The sequence below is a fragment of the Caenorhabditis remanei genome, chromosome II (assembly GCF_010183535.1).
Source record: "Caenorhabditis remanei strain PX506 chromosome II, whole genome shotgun sequence".
Lineage (NCBI taxonomy): Eukaryota > Metazoa > Nematoda > Chromadorea > Rhabditida > Rhabditidae > Caenorhabditis > Caenorhabditis remanei.
Genome location: NC_071329.1, coordinates 758,836 through 778,711, shown reverse-complemented (window position 1 = coordinate 778,711; position 19,876 = coordinate 758,836). Strand labels below are relative to the sequence as shown.

The window sequence follows — 19,876 nt, the reverse complement described above, 5'->3', positions numbered from 1 at the left end:
TTTCATTATGCTTAGTACACTTGCTTTGAAGTATTGCCATCAGATTCTGTTCGATCCGAAAAACTTGATAAGAAAAGAATTCAAGTTTAAAAAACTACCAATTATTGTCAGAATGTTGATAATACAACTAATGGATCCAGCTGAACGGTAAACTTGAATACTCGTGACTTAATTAGTATAACTAATTAACTGATTTAGATTCGCATTGAGTCATACTTCGAAACGGATGAAAATGGAAGTGAGGCTGATCAAAAAACAATATTATTACCCTGAAATAGTTTTCCATGAAAGAAATTCGTTTATAATACTGCGTGAAGACCCATCTTTTAAAGTATGGAAATCTGAAGGAGTCAGGGCTCATTACAAAACTACAGTACCAGCTGAAAATATATCATATTTTGCCTTTGCAAATGCCCAACTTTGAGAGAGTGTCATAGTAAAACTAACTGTCCAACAAAATAATTTTATTATGGATCAAACAGATCAAAAGTAGAACTCCATTTTTGTAGTTGACAACTGTTTCTAGGGACACTACCATAAAAGTTACAGATTCTCATGATGAATAGCTCCAAAATTTCGCTAATATGCACTGACATTAGACAAGGAATAGCTTTGACTATCTGTATCTTTCATGGTAGAGTCTCTACAACAAAGTTGTCAACTACATAAATAATGTCCTATTTTTTTGCTCTATCCAATCCATACCGAAAAAAAATCGTCGGACAATCAGGTGACACCGAACTAAACTATCAAAGTTGTCTATTTTCCACTAAAAACCGCCAAAGTTGATAACGTTTTGAGGGTGCTGTATTTTAGTTACTAAGACTCATGATTTTATTCAGTTTTTCTTATTTTCATACCAACATTTTCTCTGGATTCATTAAAAAAAAATAATTTTCCCCCGTTTATTGGAAAAAAAAAATATTTTTTAGAAACAACACAAAAGTCATATGCTCATACTTAAATTTATTTATTGTAGGTTGTAGTTGTACTCAACGTTTGAAAATAAATTTAATTTAATTTAAAAACCATCTTAGATGCAATTAAATATATTGTAACGCGGGCTTAAGTGCGTTCTCTTAAACCGTGTTAACGAGGGAACTGTGTTCTGTAGTGTGAGAATCCATGAATAGATTGCACAATCTTTATTGTTGTGGCGGTATAATGGAGGGTCGGCCGGAGCCGACCGACCACGACCGCTTGGTGGAAGCTAACTGAGATAGAGGGGAGATGAGGATGTGGGGTGTTTTGTGTCTGAGTTAATGACAGTTGGTGAGTGCATCATGGGGAACGTGTGGTTAGATCTTTGCCCCGTGACAATATCAACGGAGGCAGCGGCCCAATTTCAGCAGCGTCAGAGAAGCACAGAAGCAACATTTCCGCAACACATCTGCCTCAGGCCAGCACTCTGACTGATGCATCAACACCGCGTAGAACAGGCCAGCCGTTATTAAATTCCACTCCTCTCAATTGAAGTTGATTGTTTCTGTCATCAATCTTTTTTATGAGTTCCTGTTTTTCTGGAGAAAATTCTTCCACTCTCTTCAATTTCAAATTCAAAACTCTTCTCTGTTTCAGCAATTGTAAAACTTTGAACTCTGGAACATACGGTTCATCATCACGACCCCCTTGTTTGGGACGTTCATGAATAGACCAGGTACTCATGTCAATACGCGAATCTGTCCAAACTATACTCATTATTTGCAGACTTCGAGTCATAGGTGATTTGACTGAGCTGAAACAAACCAGTTTGTTGAGTTGAACTGGTCACATCTTTAACTTACATTAGTCTGCGCCATGTTCCAAACCGATACCCTCTCAATACAGTAATCCCGCGAAACAAAACATCGAGAGGAATTGATGATTCTTTGTCAATATCTATGCTTATAAATTTGAATGGTTCATATTCCGAAGTCATCCAGTGATGAAGAAATGTGTTGATGTCAGGAATGGTTAAATTGTTCTTTCCGAGTTTGATCTCAAAGTTGTTTTTAATCGAAAGAAGATGTTCCAGACGGATCCAACGAGCATCGCAGTAATGGACAGCAGTGTACTTGAACAGCTGGAAAGATGGAAATTTGTGGTTGGCATGTCAACCAAAAATTATTAGAAAACTAACATTTGGATGATAATAATCTTCTGGGATTACACCCCTAATTATACGCAAATCTTGATCATCTATCTCGAATTCCATCACTTTATCCAGCTGCTCCTTCTTAAAATGTCCCCCATACAAGACCAAAGCTTTAAAGTTTCGAAACTCTGGAGTTTCCAGAATTTTCTTGATATTTTTAGTGGACGAGTTAATCATCAATCTGTACGGGCCACATTGGAACAATTTGTGAATCCGAGTGAATAGTTGACGTGTATTTTCCAAAATTGTGGATGTGTCGGAGAGCCTGAATTTAGATTTAAAATTTCCTAGTTGGCAACTTTTCTAAAGCTCTTTTTATTTTTTCAAATTGATACTGAAAGTTGCCAACTACAAAAATATTATTGCACAAGACACATAATAAAAAAACTCACCAAGGTTTCAAATCCTGTTTTGTCACTTTTGGTCTACTGGGATGCTCGAAAAGCTGCTTGGAACAAAAGAAAAGTAACATTACCGGGTAATACAAACTAATATACGAGTATTCCCCGTGGAAACTAACTATAGTCCCTCCAATTCGAATACAACAGAATTTCACAATGGATTCCATATATTTCGAGGTAACCGCAATTTTTACTCTGGAATAAAAAATAAGATATTTTCACGACAAACCAACAAAAATCTTACATTTCGTCAATCTCCATGACTTTAATCACATGTTTCAATGCGACAAACGGTAGTTTTCTCAATGGGAAAGTGCTGAACATCGGTTGAATAGCTAGAATCGCTTCTATTATAAAGGAAGCAAAATCAATAAGGGTCCACAGAGAGGGAAGGGGATGGCAACGGGAGGAGACGTGTGGTCTCTCTCTCTCTCTCTCTCTCTCTCTCTCTCTCTCTCTCTCCTGCAGATGCCCTCTCGAAGTACTGTGCGCTGTTCATTGAGAGGGCCTCCGCTGTAGGCCGTGGAAGCAAAGGGTGTCTCCTTGGTGCATAATTCAAGACCCTGCAGCATATGGTACAAAAAAGCAAACCCAAGTGTTAGGCAAGAGAACTTTAAAAAATATTTATTAAATTAATAAAAAGGTGGATATGTCTCAATTAATAATAATGAGAGCAAAACGAAAGAGGAAATCGATTTGACTGGACAATTAGAGAGGAACCAGAAAATCAAACATTTTAGACAATGAGACTATGAACACCTCCGTATCAGGCCAGCATTCTACTTGATGCATCAACGCCGCGTAGAACAGGCCATCCGTTTTTATATTCCACTCCTTTAAATTGAAGTTGATTGTTTGTCTCATCTATCTTTTTTATCAGTTCCTGTTTCTCTAAAGAATCCTCTTTCACTATCTTCAATTTCGAATACAAAACTCTTCTCTGTTTCAGCAACTGTAGAACTATAAATTCAGGAGTATATGGTTCATCAAAGTGCATCAATGACTTATCATTACGATCCATTTGTTTGGGACGTTCATGAATAGACCAGGTACTTATGTCAATACGCGATTTTAACCAAGCTATGCTCAGTATTTGCCGACTTCGAGTATTTGGTGAATTAACTGAGCTGAAAATAACTAATTTGTCAATTTTTACAGGTTTTTAAGAGACAATGTCTCGCTCAAGCCACCAGGCCAAGTTACACATGTACCAAGTTGATCCGTTTTGGCTGATTTTTTGATATGTTAGTACGCTAGGAATTCTAAGATTCCCCGCAGTTGTATATACGACACTCTATTGCGAAAACTTATTTGAGGATAATAATACTGTTTTTTCATTAATTTAATTTCGGTTTCCATTCGTTTCGAAGTGAAACTCAATGCGAATCTAAATCAGGGAATTAGTTATAGAGCAAATCAATAATTGGGAGAGATGGCGTGGAAGGATTACTGGGGGTCTGTCGCTCGTAATGAGGTAATCACAGGGGTGCGAGGTGTAAGGTCCGCAACGAAAAGTTTTGAAATTACCGGCCGAGTCGCGATGCGTGTGCGTCGCGTTTTTCATCAAAATATACAACAAACACACGCTAAACTTGAACTTGGCACTCAGCCAAGTCAGTTTTTGGCACCGTGCCAACCGCTGAGCGACGGAGCGCGTTTAAGCGACCTTGCGTTTTGCACCCCTGTGGGTAATACTATCTGCCGCCTTGTCATCTTTCGACGAGCGGCGAATTACTAGGTTGGCAAACACGTATTAGCTCGGCACAGTTCTTGCAACTGCGCTCCACCGAAATGCCCTTGAAAAATGTCTTTTTTTTCTCTGAGTCTCGCAAGATCGCACACAATTTTCTTTGGTTTTGGTAGAGCGCGGTTGTAAGAACTGTGTAGAGCTAATAGATGGACGGAAAACTTTCGCACGGCGCCATAAAACACCAGTCGTGTTGATTTTCAGCTCGCAGACACTTGTGACGTCTTTTTCAATCCAAAACCATCTGAAATAACTTTGAAATGTTTTCAGCTAACTAAATAATTCAACCTCCTGAAATTCCAGCTGACTTCACATAAGACTGCCGTGTTTTTTTTTTAAATTTCTTCACTGTCTGAAATAAACTTTTCGAAACACATACAGTACCGGTCAAGAGGTTATGGACTTTGGCCGTTTTCAGTATAAAATGACCAACTTTGAGAGTGTGTCATGGTAATACTGATTGTTCCATTAACCAGTTTTTTAATGGATCATACAGAACAAAGGTAGAAATTCATTTTTGTAGTTGACAACTTTTTTGAACGAGCACTGAAAGTCCATGTTTCTGATCCATATGTCAGTGCGGGGAGAACAATGGAGTCGAAAAGTTGCGCTCGGATTTTCGGACATGTCAAGGCAACTGTTGTGTTTTTGATATTGTTGAGTGCCGCCCATGCTGATCGTCGTCTTCTGTGAATTTCTGGCTCTAGATCGTTTTTTGTATTGAGCAGTCTTCCCAAATACACGTATTCCTCAACATCTTCAATTGCAGTCATGGTGTTGTTTTTTCTGATATTTATTTGGTGACTTGACGCGAATTTGTTTCTCAACACTTTTGTTTTGCTCACGTTTATTTCCAGACCGACTGTTTCACAACTGTTTACCAGCTCTTGTAGCATTTTTTCGGCTATTTGTGGAGTTTTCGAGATGAGAATTGTTATAGGTTCGATATTTTGCCCATATCTTTCCCATAAAATATAGAAAACATGATTAAGGATCGATCCATGTTTATTGAGTAAGCGGAGAGAGGTCCAGATGGACCGACCTCTCTCCGGCCAGATGTTAAGTCTTACTGAGGAATAAGAATAGAATACTCGTGGGTGTGGCTCCGCGTGCCTTTTCCTCCCTCGTCCCTCTCACTCATGTGACCACCCGCAAGACGGAGGAGCCACAAGAGTGACGGAGACTCGGGCGATAGAATAAGAAAGGGACCAACGACCAGAAGAGGTCGAATGGCCTTTCACAGAATGATATCGTCGGCGAATCGTAGGTGTGTTAGGTTTCTGCCGTTAATTCTGATACCAGGGGAGTTATCATAGTCATCTTTGTCTTCTTTTATATGTGGCCATGACATTCGACTAAAAGCCGTTTCGAGACAAGCAGAAAACAAGTTTGGTGATATGGGGTCGCCTTGTCTGACACCTCTGGTAATGGGGATATAAGACGGTTGAAATTTCAAAAGTTCAGAAAGTTGAAGAAAATTTTCAAAAATGCAAAATTTTTTGGACCTCTCTAATTAATACTGAGCAGATTTATTAAAGTATAAAAAATGGACAGAAGAACGGGGGCAGATTTTCCAAGTTTAAAATTCTGGACCAACATTGAGGGGCAGATTTTCCAAGTTTGAAATTCTGGACAAAATTTGAAGATCTGAAAAAAAGAAAAATTTCACGTGAAGTTTATTTTGGAGCAGATTTTTCAATTTGAAAAATCTGGACAGAAAAAATAAATTTAGATATTTTTGCCGTGAGTTCCAACTCATCCGTTTTTCGTGGAAGTTGAAAACTGAAACTTTTGGATCGGGCGGTGTGTTGAGAAGCTGAAAAAATGTAAATCTTCTGCTTCTGAAATATAAAATATCTCATTCAACACCGAGCTGCAAATATTATTAATTTTTGAACAGAACCGAAACAGTAGCAACAAAATCTTTCAAAATTTACAGAACACTTGATTAGACTTCAAGTGTTTTGAGAATTCAGCATTTTCTTCTTCTTTTTCGGTTCTGTTCAAAAATTAATAATATTTGCAGCTCGGTGTTGAATGAGATATTTTATATTTCAGAAGCAGAAGATTTACATTTTTTCAGCTTCTCAACACACCGCCCGATCCAAAAGTTTCAGTTTTCAACTTCCACGAAAAACGGATGAGTTGGAACTCACGGCAAAAATATCTAAATTTATTTTTTCTGTCCAGATTTTTCAAATTGAAAAATCTGCTCCAAAATAAACTTCACGTGAAATTTTTCTTTTTTTCAGATCTTCAAATTTTGTCCAGAATTTCAAACTTGGAAAATCTGCCCCTCAATGTTGGTCCAGAATTTTAAACTTGGAAAATCTGCCCCCGTTCTTCTGTCCATTTTTTATATTTTAATATATCTGCTCAGTATTAATTGGAGAGGTCCAAAAAATTTTGGATTTTTGAAAATTTTCTTCAACTATCTGAACTTTTGAAATTTCAACCGTCTTATATTGACTGGGTTATAGAATGGTGTGATTGTGGTGGAGCAATCGTTGTAACACTCTTTTAGGAGTTTTATGTATCCAGAGTCTATCCCTTGAGTCTTCAGGCTTTCCCATAAAGCAGTGGGTTCGATCGTGTCGAATGCCTTCTTGAAGTCGATAAATATCATTGTGATTGGTATTTGGTATTCTCGACCTACTTCCAGCAGTCTTTGCACTGAATGGATGTGGTCAATCGTCGAGAAGGATCTTCTGAATCCTGCTTGTTCGACCGGTTGTGCTTCTTCCAATGAATTCCGGATCCGTACGATTCATTAAAATCTACTTGATGGAATAATTAGAATTACCGGACACCCTCTCAAAGTTGGGCAATTTCAACAGAAAACGGCTAACATCCATATCTTTTTCTATTGTAATACAGTTTCTACAACTTGAATCCGATGCAAATATTGGTCCATGGATGACAAATGTTGGTGGCTGACCGCCCGGGACAAAGTGTGGGTCTCGTTGTTGCGACTATCGTACTTTTAAATCTTTTCATGGGTAAAGTACGGTAGAGAGCCATCGCAAATCGAAATTCCGCGACGAACTTCTATACCTCGGCTCTTTTGTTATCAATTCCCTCGAAATTTTCACAAATGTAGTTTCAAATAAGCTTGATCTTATGCATTTTATTTTTTTTTTACCCCTTATGTCTGTCCTCAAGCTATGCCCAACACTCAGGGGTGTGCGGACAGGAAAATTTCGGAATTTCGGACACTAAAAAATGTCCGAGTTTCAAAATTTCGGAATTTCGGAATCTCGGACTATTCCGAGTTTCAAAATTTCGGAATTTCGGAATCTCGGACTATTCCGAATTTCGGATTTTCGGAATTTCGGAATTTCGGAATTGTCCGAATTTCGGATTTTCGGACTTTCGGAATGTCGGAATATTCCGATTTTCGGACTTTCGGAATTTTTTTTCAACAGACTGTCCCATTTACCCATATCGAATGCTGAAAACCGTTTTTTTGTTAAAAAAAAACACTGCGAAAAGACGAAAACTTTATTAAAAACCGCCTGAAAACTGCAGAAAAAAATTTGTTCGAGACCCGTCATGAAAAGTGCGCATGCGCCTTTAATACAGTACTTTCTCTTCCATTCCGAATTTTTTTTCGGAACGTTCCGATCGGAATTCCATTCCGAAATTTTTTTTTCGGAATATTCCGATCGGAATTTCGTTCCGAATTTTTTTTCTCGGAATATTCCGATCGGAATTCCGTTCCGAAAATGAGCCGATTTTCGGAATTTTTCGGAATTCCGAATTCCGTTCCGCACACCCCTGCCAACACTTTATCCCCTTTGGCGGAACCGGTCAGGCACCGGCGTAATATGGGTCTATACGGACCTGTTTTCTTTTTTTCCACTACGGTTAGGACGTAGCCTCTTTGTCTGCGCAGACGTCTCTCTCCTCGACAGAGTCGCTTTCTGCAGTAGGCACCTCTTTCCTTCAACATCTCTCCCAATTATTGATTTGGTCTTATTTCTTTTCCATCATGAAGATTCTGTACAATCCGAAATTCTTGATAAGAAAAGAATTCAAGTTCAAATAACTACCAATTATTGTCAGAATGTTGATAATACATCTAATGGATCCAGCTGAACGGTAAATTTGAACACTAGTTACTTAATTACTTTAACTAATTCCTTTCTTTAGATTTGCATTGAGTCTCACTTCGAAACGAATGGAAATTGAATTGATGTGGGCTAGACGTCAATCATATTAGCCCGTGTTGAATTTTTATGATGGATACTCGTTGATCGAACTGGAGGAAGATAACTCACTGAATATCAGATGTTGTGGAGAAGAGCTCAAAATTGATGAGATGAGGTCAGGTTTACAGTTTTTTCTGAAACGTGCTCTCTTTTTCAGAATATACTCCAAACATGGAACAATTGTCGAGAACACTGCCCAAGCATTTCACCGTCTTCAGAACACTACGAAATGCAATAAAATTCATTTTGTTCTGCATGTTGCACAAATCGAGCTATCATTTCTCAAGGAGCTATTCTCGAATTTCGAATTACAGAGCTGGTGCAAACTCTCGTTGGTTGGAAGGAAGATTGAGGCGGAAAGTGTGAATTTTGTTTTGAATACGCCGACTTTCGATAAGCATTTCTGGTTTTTGAATGTTGATATGCCAGTGGATTTCAGACATGTTAATGTGAGTTTCAACAACCAATTAACCAATTTAATTAACTAATTGCAGGCATTCAAATTTCGAAGCAATGACTACGAAGACGCTAGATGGGCTCGGATGGAGGATTTACTGGAAATGAAAAATGTTGAAAATGTGTCATTGAACAAGACAAGATTCACTTCAAGTGATATTCAAAACTACATAACCCACTGGATAAATAATGAAAACGATTTGTTTGAATATATGCAGATAAGAACTGATGGAGATATCGAATTGGGTGGAGTGTTGGATGACTTGGTGGTATTGGAACATGTCATCGAACCGGGTTCTATATTCTTTGTGTAAGTTTAAAAAAAGATGTTTTCACAGTAGTCTTGTGAGGAAACTACTTCAGAAAATTTTAAGAAACTTATATCAGTGGAGTATACGCTAAAAACCCTTCTCAACGCCAAAATTCCCGTTCTCCTGACTCAAAAGGAGCTTTGATATAAGCGTTTCTCCATGCGGTTGTGTAGCCCTCTTAGACAAAAGTTTTAACTTTTTCGTAAATTTTTGTTATTATTTTTATATTTGCAAAAATCTTGTTAGAGAGGACTAGACGGAAACTCTTCTACCAAATACCATTTTGAGTCAGGAAAACGGGAGTTGCGGCGATTTTCAGCATATGCGTCTAAAATAAAAGTATTTTAGGATTTTCTGAAGTATCGGAATCTGAAATAAAAATATGAACGTAACTCGCGTCAAAATGAATATAATGAGCTGAAAAATATACCAAAAGGTAGATCTCGACGAGTTCTATGCCTGTGACCTAATACGGGCCGGATGTCTATTCGTTAATGTGCCGCGGGCCGGGAAAAAGTGCCAAAAAACGCGAAAATGGCCAGAAAAGCCATTCTAGCCCGGCCAGCGACACATTAACTAATAGCCATCCGGCCGTAGTAGGTCACGGACATAGAACTCGTCGAGATCTACATTTTGGTATATTTTTCAGCTCATTATATTCGTTTTGACGCGAGTTACGCACCGACCCGTGGCGGTCCGTTTCGGCCTGGTTGACAAGTATGTATATTTGGAATTTTCAGACTTGCCAAGTCTCCCTCACGTGCATACCCTCTACTAGCAATCAGCTATGCTTTCAATCTCGTTATACTATCTGCCTGGAGACAAGAAGAAGTATTTAACAGTAGATATGGAGATGGTTTACAGAAGTATGAGAACACTTATGAGAAATTGAAGGTTTTGGAGAGGAAGAACACGTTGGAAAGGGAAATGGAGTTGGAGGAAACTGAGAGTGCTGAGCGGAAAAAAATGAGCAAGGAACTTGAAGTGCTGAACGAGAAGATTTGGCGTCTTGGAGTGTATTTTCTTAATGGAAAAGCTGTTACTAATTGAATATTCTGTTTTATTTTACCTTCTATTGGACACTCCCTAGTATGTTACAACTACAAAATGATGGTCTGCCTTTGTTGTGTATGGCTTATACGCAATTTACTTTGTGGGACCGTAACACACTCTCAAAGTAGGCTATTTTCAGCTGAAAACAACCAAAGTTTGCTTTTTTGCACTGTACATATAATTAAGGCTTAGTCTCTGAATGGTTACGTGGCAGACGTTCTCTGCGTGTTTGCCTAAGTCCTTCTTTACTCGGTGACGTGGAGACAGATGGTATTGCCTCATTACGAGAGACCCTCATTACACAGACACTCAGCAACCCTTCCACATCTCTCTCAATTATTGATTTGCTCTTACTTCTTTTCCTGTATTTCAATATGCTTAGCACACTTGCTTTGAAGTATTGCCATCAGATTCTGTTCGATCCGAAAAACTTGATAAGAAAAGAATTCAAGTTTAAAAAACTACCAATTATTGTCAGAATGTTGATAATACAACTAATGGATCCAGCTGAACGGTAATTTGAATACTCCTGACTTAATTAGTATAACTAATTAACTGATTTAGATTTGCATTGAGTCTCACGTCGAAACGGATGAAAACCGATGTGAAATTAATCAAAAAACAAAAATATTACCCTCAAATAAATTTTAAACGGGATAGATTTTCAAGACCATTTATTCTTCTAACACTGAGTGGAGAACCAGATTTTGAAGTATGTTGTAACTCGCTAGGATATAAGAGGAGAGGAGGAGGATATCACTGGTAAGTCGCTAAAAATGATCTAAGGTTCACATATTTGTGTTTGTTTCAAAATTTTCAAATATTTAAACCCCCCCCCCCCCCATACTGATCGTATTTGAATTATGCTTGTTTGTTGACCGCGATGCAAATGCAACAAGATTTAGTATCTTGTTGACATTCACAATCAACATGATTGAAATTGTGATGCCTTCCTGATACAAATGTGTGGCGGCATCGCGACTTGTAAAATTTTAGGAATCAACTCTGAAACCTCACAAAATTAACTGTACATCTTGTTTCAGGCTACAGTACAATAAAGGGGCACTCATTGGGAACACAGATCTAGCTATCAGCAAACTTTCCCATATTCTTAAACTCTGCGGTGTCGGAATTCAATTCACAAAAGTAACTCCAAGTTTGATACTTCTCGAAAAGTTATTCTCCAATGACACTTTCAAATCATCTTGGGACAAAATCACATTGTATGGAATTGATTTCAATTCAGAGATCGTCAACTTCTTTTTAAATATGGCGGATCTTCGTAAAGAATTTCAAATTTTCAATTCTGATATGCCATTGGATTTCAAGCATGAGAATGTGAGTTTCGGGTAGTTGTTTCAAATCTAAGTGCGTTATTCTAGGTCTTCAAATTTCGAACCAATGATTACGATGATGCTCGATGGGTCACTTTGAGTGACATGCTGAACATCAGAGGTGTGGAAAATGTGACATTGGGCAAGACTAAACTCACTTCGGATGAAGTGAGACACTTCATTGACAGTTGGATCAATTGTCCAGATGATATGTTCTTATGGATGAAGATCGGAGCGATGGAAATTGTTCAGTTGGAAGGACTATTCAACGAATTGGTTGTGTTGGAGCATGGCATAAATCCTTCTAACATTTTCACGTAGGTTCAAAAAAATATTCTAATTTAACTTCCGGACATTTCCAGACTTGCCAAGTCCACTTCGCGAGCCTACAAGCTCTTGCTTATTCAGCATAGTTTAGGTGCTGTGGGACTGTCTGCATGGAAACCTTATGATAATGCTGCCAGATCTGGAAATATCCAGGAAAAATACAAAAACGTTTATGAGATCATGGAACTGTTGGAGAAGGAGAAAACATTGGAAAAGGAATTCGAGGAGACAACAGATGCAACGAAACAGAGAGAATACAGGGATCAAATCCAGAAATTGGAAAGAAAGATTCATGAATTGGGAGTGGTTTATCGAGATGGAAGAGCTACTATTTAATAACTTGTATTTGTTATTGCATGTTTTTTGTTAATTTATTTGAAGAATGTTTCTTTTTGGAATTTTTTGAATCAAATTGAGCATTTTCTTCCAAAATGAAATTATCTTAACACCAGTCGGTTAACGCAGCCTAACGGCTGCTCAACCTCCTTCTCTACACCACCCTTCTGGGTGTTACAGCGCCTGCGGCGCTTCTTAAATGGTTCAAACTATCGAGGTCTCAGAATTTTCTCCTTCTCCTGGATCGTATTAATTTTTTTCACTTGTCGGTAGTTTTTGTTAGCTAAACAGCCCGTTCCGGTAGAGAGCAATTAAAACATCTCTGCTTTTCTGATACGATTTCGACAAATTTACTCGGTGACTTTTCTATCCTGAGGAAAAATGGATTTCAATATGAGCAGTTTTCAATTCACTAATCGAAACTGTATTCATTTTTTCTGCTTTATCTAACACTATTTCAAAAGAACAGGAACTTTTAACTCTCCTTTCTCCCTCCTCAAGAGGCGAGTCATCTTTCAAATATTAATGTCAAACTTCGGCGACAATGCTGTCTCCCTTCTCTGAATATGGCAGCCTGAGACCATGTTTTAACAAATCCTCATCCTAGAAATTATTACCTTTTGAAGGTAACTGATCAACGACAAAGTTACTTATTCACAAATCACCACCACTCTTTGAGTAGTGTTTTTTCATTCAATTTATTTCTATTAAACTTCTGACTGTTGCAACTTCTTCAATGATGGAGACGTCCGAAGTCTCAGAATGAATGGTACTAAACACAGCAAATGACTTTTTTGGCTTCAGACTGAGAAAGCCTTACCAACTCTTTTACTGAAGCTTAGAAATTTGGAAATTGTCCTATTCACATCTTTAAAAAATTAACCTAAAGTACTACTTTTAAGTTTTTGACTGATCGGCAGCGATGCCGCCTCCCTCCCCAAAATTTTTCAAGATTGTTTCTCATATACACGGAAATCTTCTCTTCAGTCTGGTTTGATCTGAACTGTTCTGCTTTCTGATATTTTTTTTCTCTGAAAGACTTCAAAGCTATTCTACATATTTCTAAGTGTGAAAGTTAGACAGCCGGTAAAAATTGAGTACAGTCATGGCCATAAATCGAACAACTTTGACCGTTTCTCAGTTAAAAATGTCCAACTTTGAAAGGGTGTCAAGAAAAGAGACTCTATTCCAGTTTAGATGTCTTTTGAAAACTCGAACGTCCCTTAAAACACTTAAACGTCCTTTAAAACACTTAAACGTTCTTTGGGGTCCCAAAAATGCTCAGAAATGTTTAGACGTCCCAAAACCGTTTAGATGTCCCTTAAAATCCCAAAATTGTATTTAACCAATTAGTCGTTCAAAAAATATTTGGACGTCGCTTAAACTTCCAAAACCAAGAGCTTGCTGTGGCACCTGGAAGTAGTGATTGCCTAAAAACAAAAACGTCCTTGAATCTTGACATGATAATGGCTCAGCACCCGGGAAGTAGTGGATTCCTTAACACAGAGACATCAACCATCTAGCTTAAAGTTATGGAAAAAAGTGCAAGCAAGCATCAGTGTGTCTATGTTTTAAGGAAACCACGTCTAAACATTTTATGGAACTTTTAAACGTTTTTTGGAACGACTGAATGTTTTTTGGGACGTTTGAACACTTGAAAGGACGTCTTAACTTTTGGAAAAAATTTAGGGCATGACAGGGCGTTTAAGTGTTTTAAGGGACGTCTTAGTGTTTCATGGAACGTTCGAGTTTTTAAAGGATATCTAACCTTGAATAGAGCCGAAAAAATTGTTTTAAACCCACGCATTTTTCCTGACAATTTAAAGAAATGAATTTATTCGAAGAATGAAATGTTTCCATAACTATTTTTCCCGTGAACTCCTATTTACCTATTTCGAAAATTAAAGGCAATGAAAGGCTTGAAAACCACATTTTTTCACGTAGTGACCTGGTTTCGAACTATTCTAACTAAAAAAAAATGACGGGCATCATCCGGGGAAAATTTCCAAGCGATCTGTGTAAGTTTCATTAAAAACGGTTCAGTACAGAGGGCGCTAGAGTCGGCGACAGACGGACAGACAAACGGATCTGCTGAATATTATTAGTAAAGATGCCTTTAAACTATCACTCGTTTTGAATGCTGACACTTTCCGAGTCAAATCTAATAACTCCACTGTGTCTCGGGGTACCCTTCCCTAGTCAGCCATAGTCTCTGAATGGTTACGTGGCAGACGTTATCTGCGTGTTTGCCTAAGTCCTTCTTTCCTCGATGACGTGGAGACAGATGGTACTGCCTCATTACGAGAGACCTTTCATTACACAGACACTCAGCAACCCTTCCACGTCTCTCCCAATTATTGATTTGCTCTTACCTATTTTCCTGTATTTCAATATGCTTAGCACACTTGCTTTGAAGTTTTGCCATCAGATTCTGTTTGATCCGGAATTCTTGATAAGAAAAGAATTCAAGTTTAAAAAACTACCAATTATTGTTAGAATGTTGATAATGCAATTAATGGATCCAGCTGAAAGGTAAATTTGAATATTACTGACTTAATTAGTATAACAAATTACGTGGTTAAGATTCGCATTGAATCTCACTTCGAAACGAATGGAAACCGAAATGAAATTAATGAAAAAACAATATTATTATCCTCAAATATTTTTTCGCAATAGAGCTTCGTATATACAACTGCGGGGAGTCATAGGTTTTCAAATATGCTGTTACTCGCGAGGATATAGGAGGGAAGAAGGAGGATATCACCGGTAAGTTGCTGAAAAATGTTTGATTGTTTCAAAAGTGTAAAACCAGACATATCGTTTCAGGCTACATTACAATAAAGGGACACTAATTGAAAACACAGCTCTAGCTATCAAAAAAATGTCCGATGTTTTTAAAATGGACGGTCTCGAAATTTTGTTCACCAAAGTGACTCCAAGTTTGATACGTCTCAAAAAGATATTCTCCAATGACACTTTCAAATCATCTTGGCTCAAAATCACATTGCATGAAATTGTATTGAACTCAGAGATTGTCAACTTCTTTTTGAATATGGCGGATCTTCGTAAAGAGTTTAATATTTACGATTGTGACATGCCACTGGATTTCAAACATGAGAATGTGAGTTTATGATAGTTGTTTGAGTATTACTGATTGTCCCACAAAATAATTTATAGATAAACCACACAGACCAAGAGTGGATCTTTATTTTTGTTGTTGACAGCATTTTCTCTAGAGAGTTACGTTTTGGCAAAGTAATTTCTCTCCAAAAATAGTCCGATTTCAGTGAAATACAGTGATTTTTGAGTTGTCTTTTTAAAGTGACCATAACTCTCTAGAGAGTGTCCGTACAAAAAAGTTGTCAACTACAAAAATGAAGCTCTATCTTTGTTCTGTATGATCCATTAGAAATTTACTTTGTGTGACAATCATTAAAACCGTAACACTCTTTCAAAGTTGGGCATTTTCAACTAAATAAGTCCAAAGTTTGTATCTTCTTGCACGGTACTGTACATATATTCCAGGCTTTCAAATTTGGAACAATTTGTTACTTTGATGCACGATGGGTCACTATAAGTGACATTCTAAAAATCAGAGGTGTTGAAAATGTGTCATTGTACAGGACTAGACTCACTTCGAATCATGTGAGACACTTCATTTCCCGTTGGATTAATTGTCCAGATGATATGTTCAAATGGATGACAATCACAGCGATGGAAATTATTCAGTTGGAAGGACTATTCAACGAATTGGTTGTGTTGGAGGTTAACGAGAATCCTCCTAACATTGGATACTTCACGTAAGTTTAAAAAATTAATCTCATTTAACTTCCGGACAATTCCAGACTTGCCAAGTCCACTTCGCGAGCCTACAAGCTCTTGTTTATTCAGCATAGTTTAGGTGCTGTGGAACTGTCTGCATGGAAACCTTATGATAATGCTGACAGATATGGAAATATCGAGGAAAAATTCAAAAACGTTTATGAGATCATGGAACTGTTGGAGAAGGAGAAAACATTGGAAAAGGGGTTGGAGGAGACAAGAGATGTAGCAAAGCGGAGAGGATACAGGGACCAAATCCAGAAATTGGAAAGAAAGATTCATGAGTTGGGAGTGGTTTATCGAGATGGAAGAGCTACTATTTAATAACTTGTATTTGTTATTGCATGTTTTTTATTTCTTTATTTGAAGAATGTTCATTTTTGAAATGTTTTGAATCAAATTGAGTATTTTCTTCCAAAATGAAACTATCTTAACATGCCTTTAAGGAACTATCACTCGTTTTGAATGTTGACACTTTCCGAATCTAATAACTCCACTGTGTCTCGGGGTACCCTTCCCTAGTCAGGCATAGCCTCTGAATGGTTACGTGGCAGACGTTATCTGCGTGTTTGCCTAAGTCCTTTTTTCCTCGGTGACGTGGAGACAGATGGTATTGCCTCATTACGAGAGACCTTTCATTACACAGACACTCAGCAACCCTTCCACGTCTCTCTCATTTATTGATTTGCTCTTACCTATTTTTCAGTATTTCATTATGCTTAGCACACTTGCTTTGAAGTATTGCCATCAGATTCTGTACGATCCGAAATTCTTGATAAGAAAAGAATTCAAGTTTAAAAAACTACCAATTATTGTTAGAATGTTGATAATAAAACTAATGGACCCAGCTGAACGGTAAATTTCAACTTTTGTACCTCAATTAGTATAATTAATCACGTGGTTTAGATTCGCATTGAGTCTTACTTCGAAACGGATGAAAATGGAAGTGAGGCTGATCAAAAAACGATATTATTACCCTGAAATAGTTTTCCATGAAAGCGATTCGTTTATAACACTGCGTGAAGACCCATCTTTTAAAGTATGGTGTAACAGCTTCGGGTATAAGAGCAAAGGAGAAAGAGGAAATTACTGGTAAGTCGCTGAAAATGAATAAAATCCAGATATGTTATTTCAACCCCTATACTGATCGTATCTAAATGATGATTGTTTTTTGTAACGTTTTAGGGATTACCTCTGAACCCGATGCAATTGCAACGCGTTCGTATGCTCGGCATTGTATAGGTTTTTTTTATCTTGTTTCAGGTTACAATACAAAAAAAGGACGTCAATTCAAAACACATCTCTAGCTATCATCAGGCTTTCCCATGTTATCAATATCACCGGTCTCAGAATTCATTTCACCAAACCAAATCCAAGTTTGGTATTTCTCAAAAAGATATTCTCAAACAACACGTTCAAAACAGTTTGGAACAAAATCACATTGTATGGAATTGAATTCAATTCAGAGATCGTCAACTTCTTTTTGAATATGGCGGATCGTCGTAAAGAGTTTCAAATTTTCAACTCTGACATGCCATTGGATTTCAAGCATAAGAATGTGAGTTTCGGGTAGTTGTTTTTTGAATCTAAGTTCTCTATTCTAGGCTTTCAAATTTGGAACCACTGATTACGGTGATGCACGATGGGTCACTTTGAGTGACATGTTTCAAATCAGAGGTGTAGAAAATGTGTCATTGGGAAGGACTACACTTACTTCTATTAATGTGAGACACTTCATTGCCCGTTTTATTAGTTCGGCAGACGATATGTTCAAATGGATGCAGATTAGAGCGATGGAAACTATTCAGTTGGAAGGACTATTCAACAATTTGGTTGTGTTGGAGCGTCATGCCGACTCTCCCAACATTGGATATTTCACGTATGTTTCTAAAATTATTCTCATTCGACTTCGGTGCGTTTCCAGACTTGCCATGTCCTCTTCACGAATCTACAAGCTGTTATTTATTCATCATAATATAGATTCTGTGACACTATCTGCATGGAAACCTTCTGAGGTAGTGAAATATGGAAATACCAAGAAAGAGGTCAAAAAGGTTTATGTCATCATGAAACTGTTGAAGAGGAAGAAAACATTGGAAAAGAAATTTGAAGAATCAAGAGATGCAACTAAATGGAGAGATTTGAGCAATCGAATTCAGAAATTGAAAAGAAGGATTCATGAGTTGGGAGTGGTTTATCGAGATGGAAGAGCCACTATTTAATCATACTTGTCAACCGGGCCGAAACGGGCCGATACGGACCGGCTCGTAACTCGCTTCAAACTGAATATTATGAGCTGAAAAATATACCAAAATGTAGATCTCGGCCAGTTCTATGTCCGTGACCTACTACGGGCCGGATGTCTATTCGTTAATATGCCGCGAGCCGGGCTAGAATGGCTTTTTTGGCCATTTTCGAGTTTTTGGCATTTTTTCCCGGCCCGTGGCACATTAGCGAATAGCCATCCGGCCCGTAGTCGGCCACGGAGATAGAACTCGTCGAGATCTACATTTTGGTATATTTTTGAGCTCGTAATATTCATTTTGACGCGAGTTACGATCCGGTTCGTGTCGGCCCGTTGACAAGTATGATATTTAATAACTTGTACCTTTTCTTTTTTCTGATGTTTTGCTGTTATAATGCATTTGCTATTGCATGTTTACTTTTGTATTTGAAGAATTCATCAGATTGGTTCAAACCCCTGCTCAGATCTGCAATGGATTAGAATTTCGAATTCAGCCATATCAAAGTTCATCAGTTTGCTTCCACTTTCGCGTTATTTGTTCTAATTTCCATTAGCCATAAGAAGTGCTCACTATTAACGGGTTTTGAATCAAATTGAGTATTTTCTTTTAATATGAAACTATCTTAACATACCTTTAAGGAACTACCATTTGTTTTGAATGCTGACACTTTTCGAGTTTTGAATTGTGTTCAAAATTATCTTTTTTTGTTTTTTCGCAATTTTATTGAAATTGAATAACATTTTGTCCATAAATTGAATTTATTAAACAACAATTGTATATATGAATAATACTGCATAAGACATACAAAACAGTACAAAACTATGTCACGAATGAAAAAAACCGTTAATTTTATTTATTCCACTAATATTATTAATAACTATCAACTGAAATATCATGTTTAGAGTTGACTGTGTCAGCGGACTCAATTTCCTCTTGGTCACTCCCACCCATTTTTCTTTTGTAGTAGAAGAAGTAGAATGCAGCAGCTGCACCGGCCAAACAAAGAAGAATTATAAGAATTATCAAGAAGATGACCCAGCCCTGAAAATCTGAAGGAGTCAGGGCTCATTGCAAAACTACAGTACCAGCCAAAAGTATATCATATTTTGCCTTTGCAAATGTCCAACTTTGAGAGAGTGTCATAGTAAAACTAACTGTCCCACAAAATAACTTTTTTGGGATCAAACAGACCAAGAGTAGAACTCTATTTTTGTAGTTGACAACTTTTCTGTGCGGACACTATCTGGAGAGTTATGGTCATTTTAAGAGACAATGTCTCGCTCAAGCCACCAGGCCATGTTACACATGTACCAAGTTGATCCGTTTTGGTTGATTTTTCAATATGTTAGTACCCAAAAAATTCTAAAAATTTTATACCATACCAGATTAGGCTCCGCCCCTTTTGACCTACCGAAACGATCGATTGAAGTTGAAAAATGAAAATGTTTATTTCGAAAGATAGGATCAAAATTCTTTCAGAAATGAATTGCCAGCCTCA

At 37.6% G+C, this 19,876-nt stretch overlaps 6 protein-coding genes across 6 annotated transcripts; 4 read left to right on the top strand and 2 right to left on the bottom strand.

Moving 5' to 3' along the window:
* Positions 1-1,395: 1,395 nt before the first annotated feature.
* Positions 1,396-2,859, bottom strand: GCK72_003777 (uncharacterized protein; the record flags this gene model as incomplete). The annotated part of the gene is made up of 5 exons (XM_053724232.1): positions 1,396-1,735; positions 1,785-2,062; positions 2,120-2,399; positions 2,527-2,730; positions 2,780-2,859. 5 exons carry the CDS (start codon positions 2,857-2,859, stop codon positions 1,396-1,398), a joined length of 1,182 nt encoding a protein of 393 aa, XP_053588426.1.
* Positions 2,860-3,301: 442 nt separating this feature from the next.
* GCK72_003776 (uncharacterized protein) lies at positions 3,302-3,556 on the bottom strand (the record flags this gene model as incomplete). Its single annotated transcript, XM_053724231.1, has 1 exon — positions 3,302-3,556. The coding sequence occupies one exon, from the start codon at positions 3,554-3,556 to the stop codon at positions 3,302-3,304; it is 255 nt and encodes an 84-aa protein (XP_053588425.1).
* Positions 3,557-8,348: 4,792 nt separating this feature from the next.
* On the top strand, positions 8,349-10,310 carry GCK72_003775 (uncharacterized protein; the record flags this gene model as incomplete). The annotated part of the gene is made up of 5 exons (XM_053724230.1): positions 8,349-8,383; positions 8,435-8,479; positions 8,651-8,942; positions 8,988-9,259; positions 10,001-10,310. 5 exons carry the CDS (start codon positions 8,349-8,351, stop codon positions 10,308-10,310), a joined length of 954 nt encoding a protein of 317 aa, XP_053588424.1.
* Positions 10,311-10,687: 377 nt separating this feature from the next.
* GCK72_003774 (uncharacterized protein) lies at positions 10,688-12,310 on the top strand (the record flags this gene model as incomplete). The annotated part of the gene is made up of 5 exons (XM_053724229.1): positions 10,688-10,827; positions 10,878-11,075; positions 11,357-11,651; positions 11,696-11,964; positions 12,010-12,310. The coding sequence occupies 5 exons, from the start codon at positions 10,688-10,690 to the stop codon at positions 12,308-12,310; spliced, it is 1,203 nt and encodes a 400-aa protein (XP_053588423.1).
* Positions 12,311-15,209: 2,899 nt separating this feature from the next.
* Positions 15,210-16,456, top strand: GCK72_003773 (uncharacterized protein; the record flags this gene model as incomplete). The annotated part of the gene is made up of 3 exons (XM_053724228.1): positions 15,210-15,431; positions 15,836-16,110; positions 16,156-16,456. 3 exons carry the CDS (start codon positions 15,210-15,212, stop codon positions 16,454-16,456), a joined length of 798 nt encoding a protein of 265 aa, XP_053588422.1.
* Positions 16,457-16,847: 391 nt separating this feature from the next.
* On the top strand, positions 16,848-18,354 carry GCK72_003772 (uncharacterized protein; the record flags this gene model as incomplete). Its single annotated transcript, XM_003099141.2, has 5 exons — positions 16,848-16,987; positions 17,039-17,224; positions 17,396-17,690; positions 17,737-18,011; positions 18,057-18,354. 5 exons carry the CDS (start codon positions 16,848-16,850, stop codon positions 18,352-18,354), a joined length of 1,194 nt encoding a protein of 397 aa, XP_003099189.2.
* Between the last annotated feature and the right edge of the window lie 1,522 nt (positions 18,355-19,876).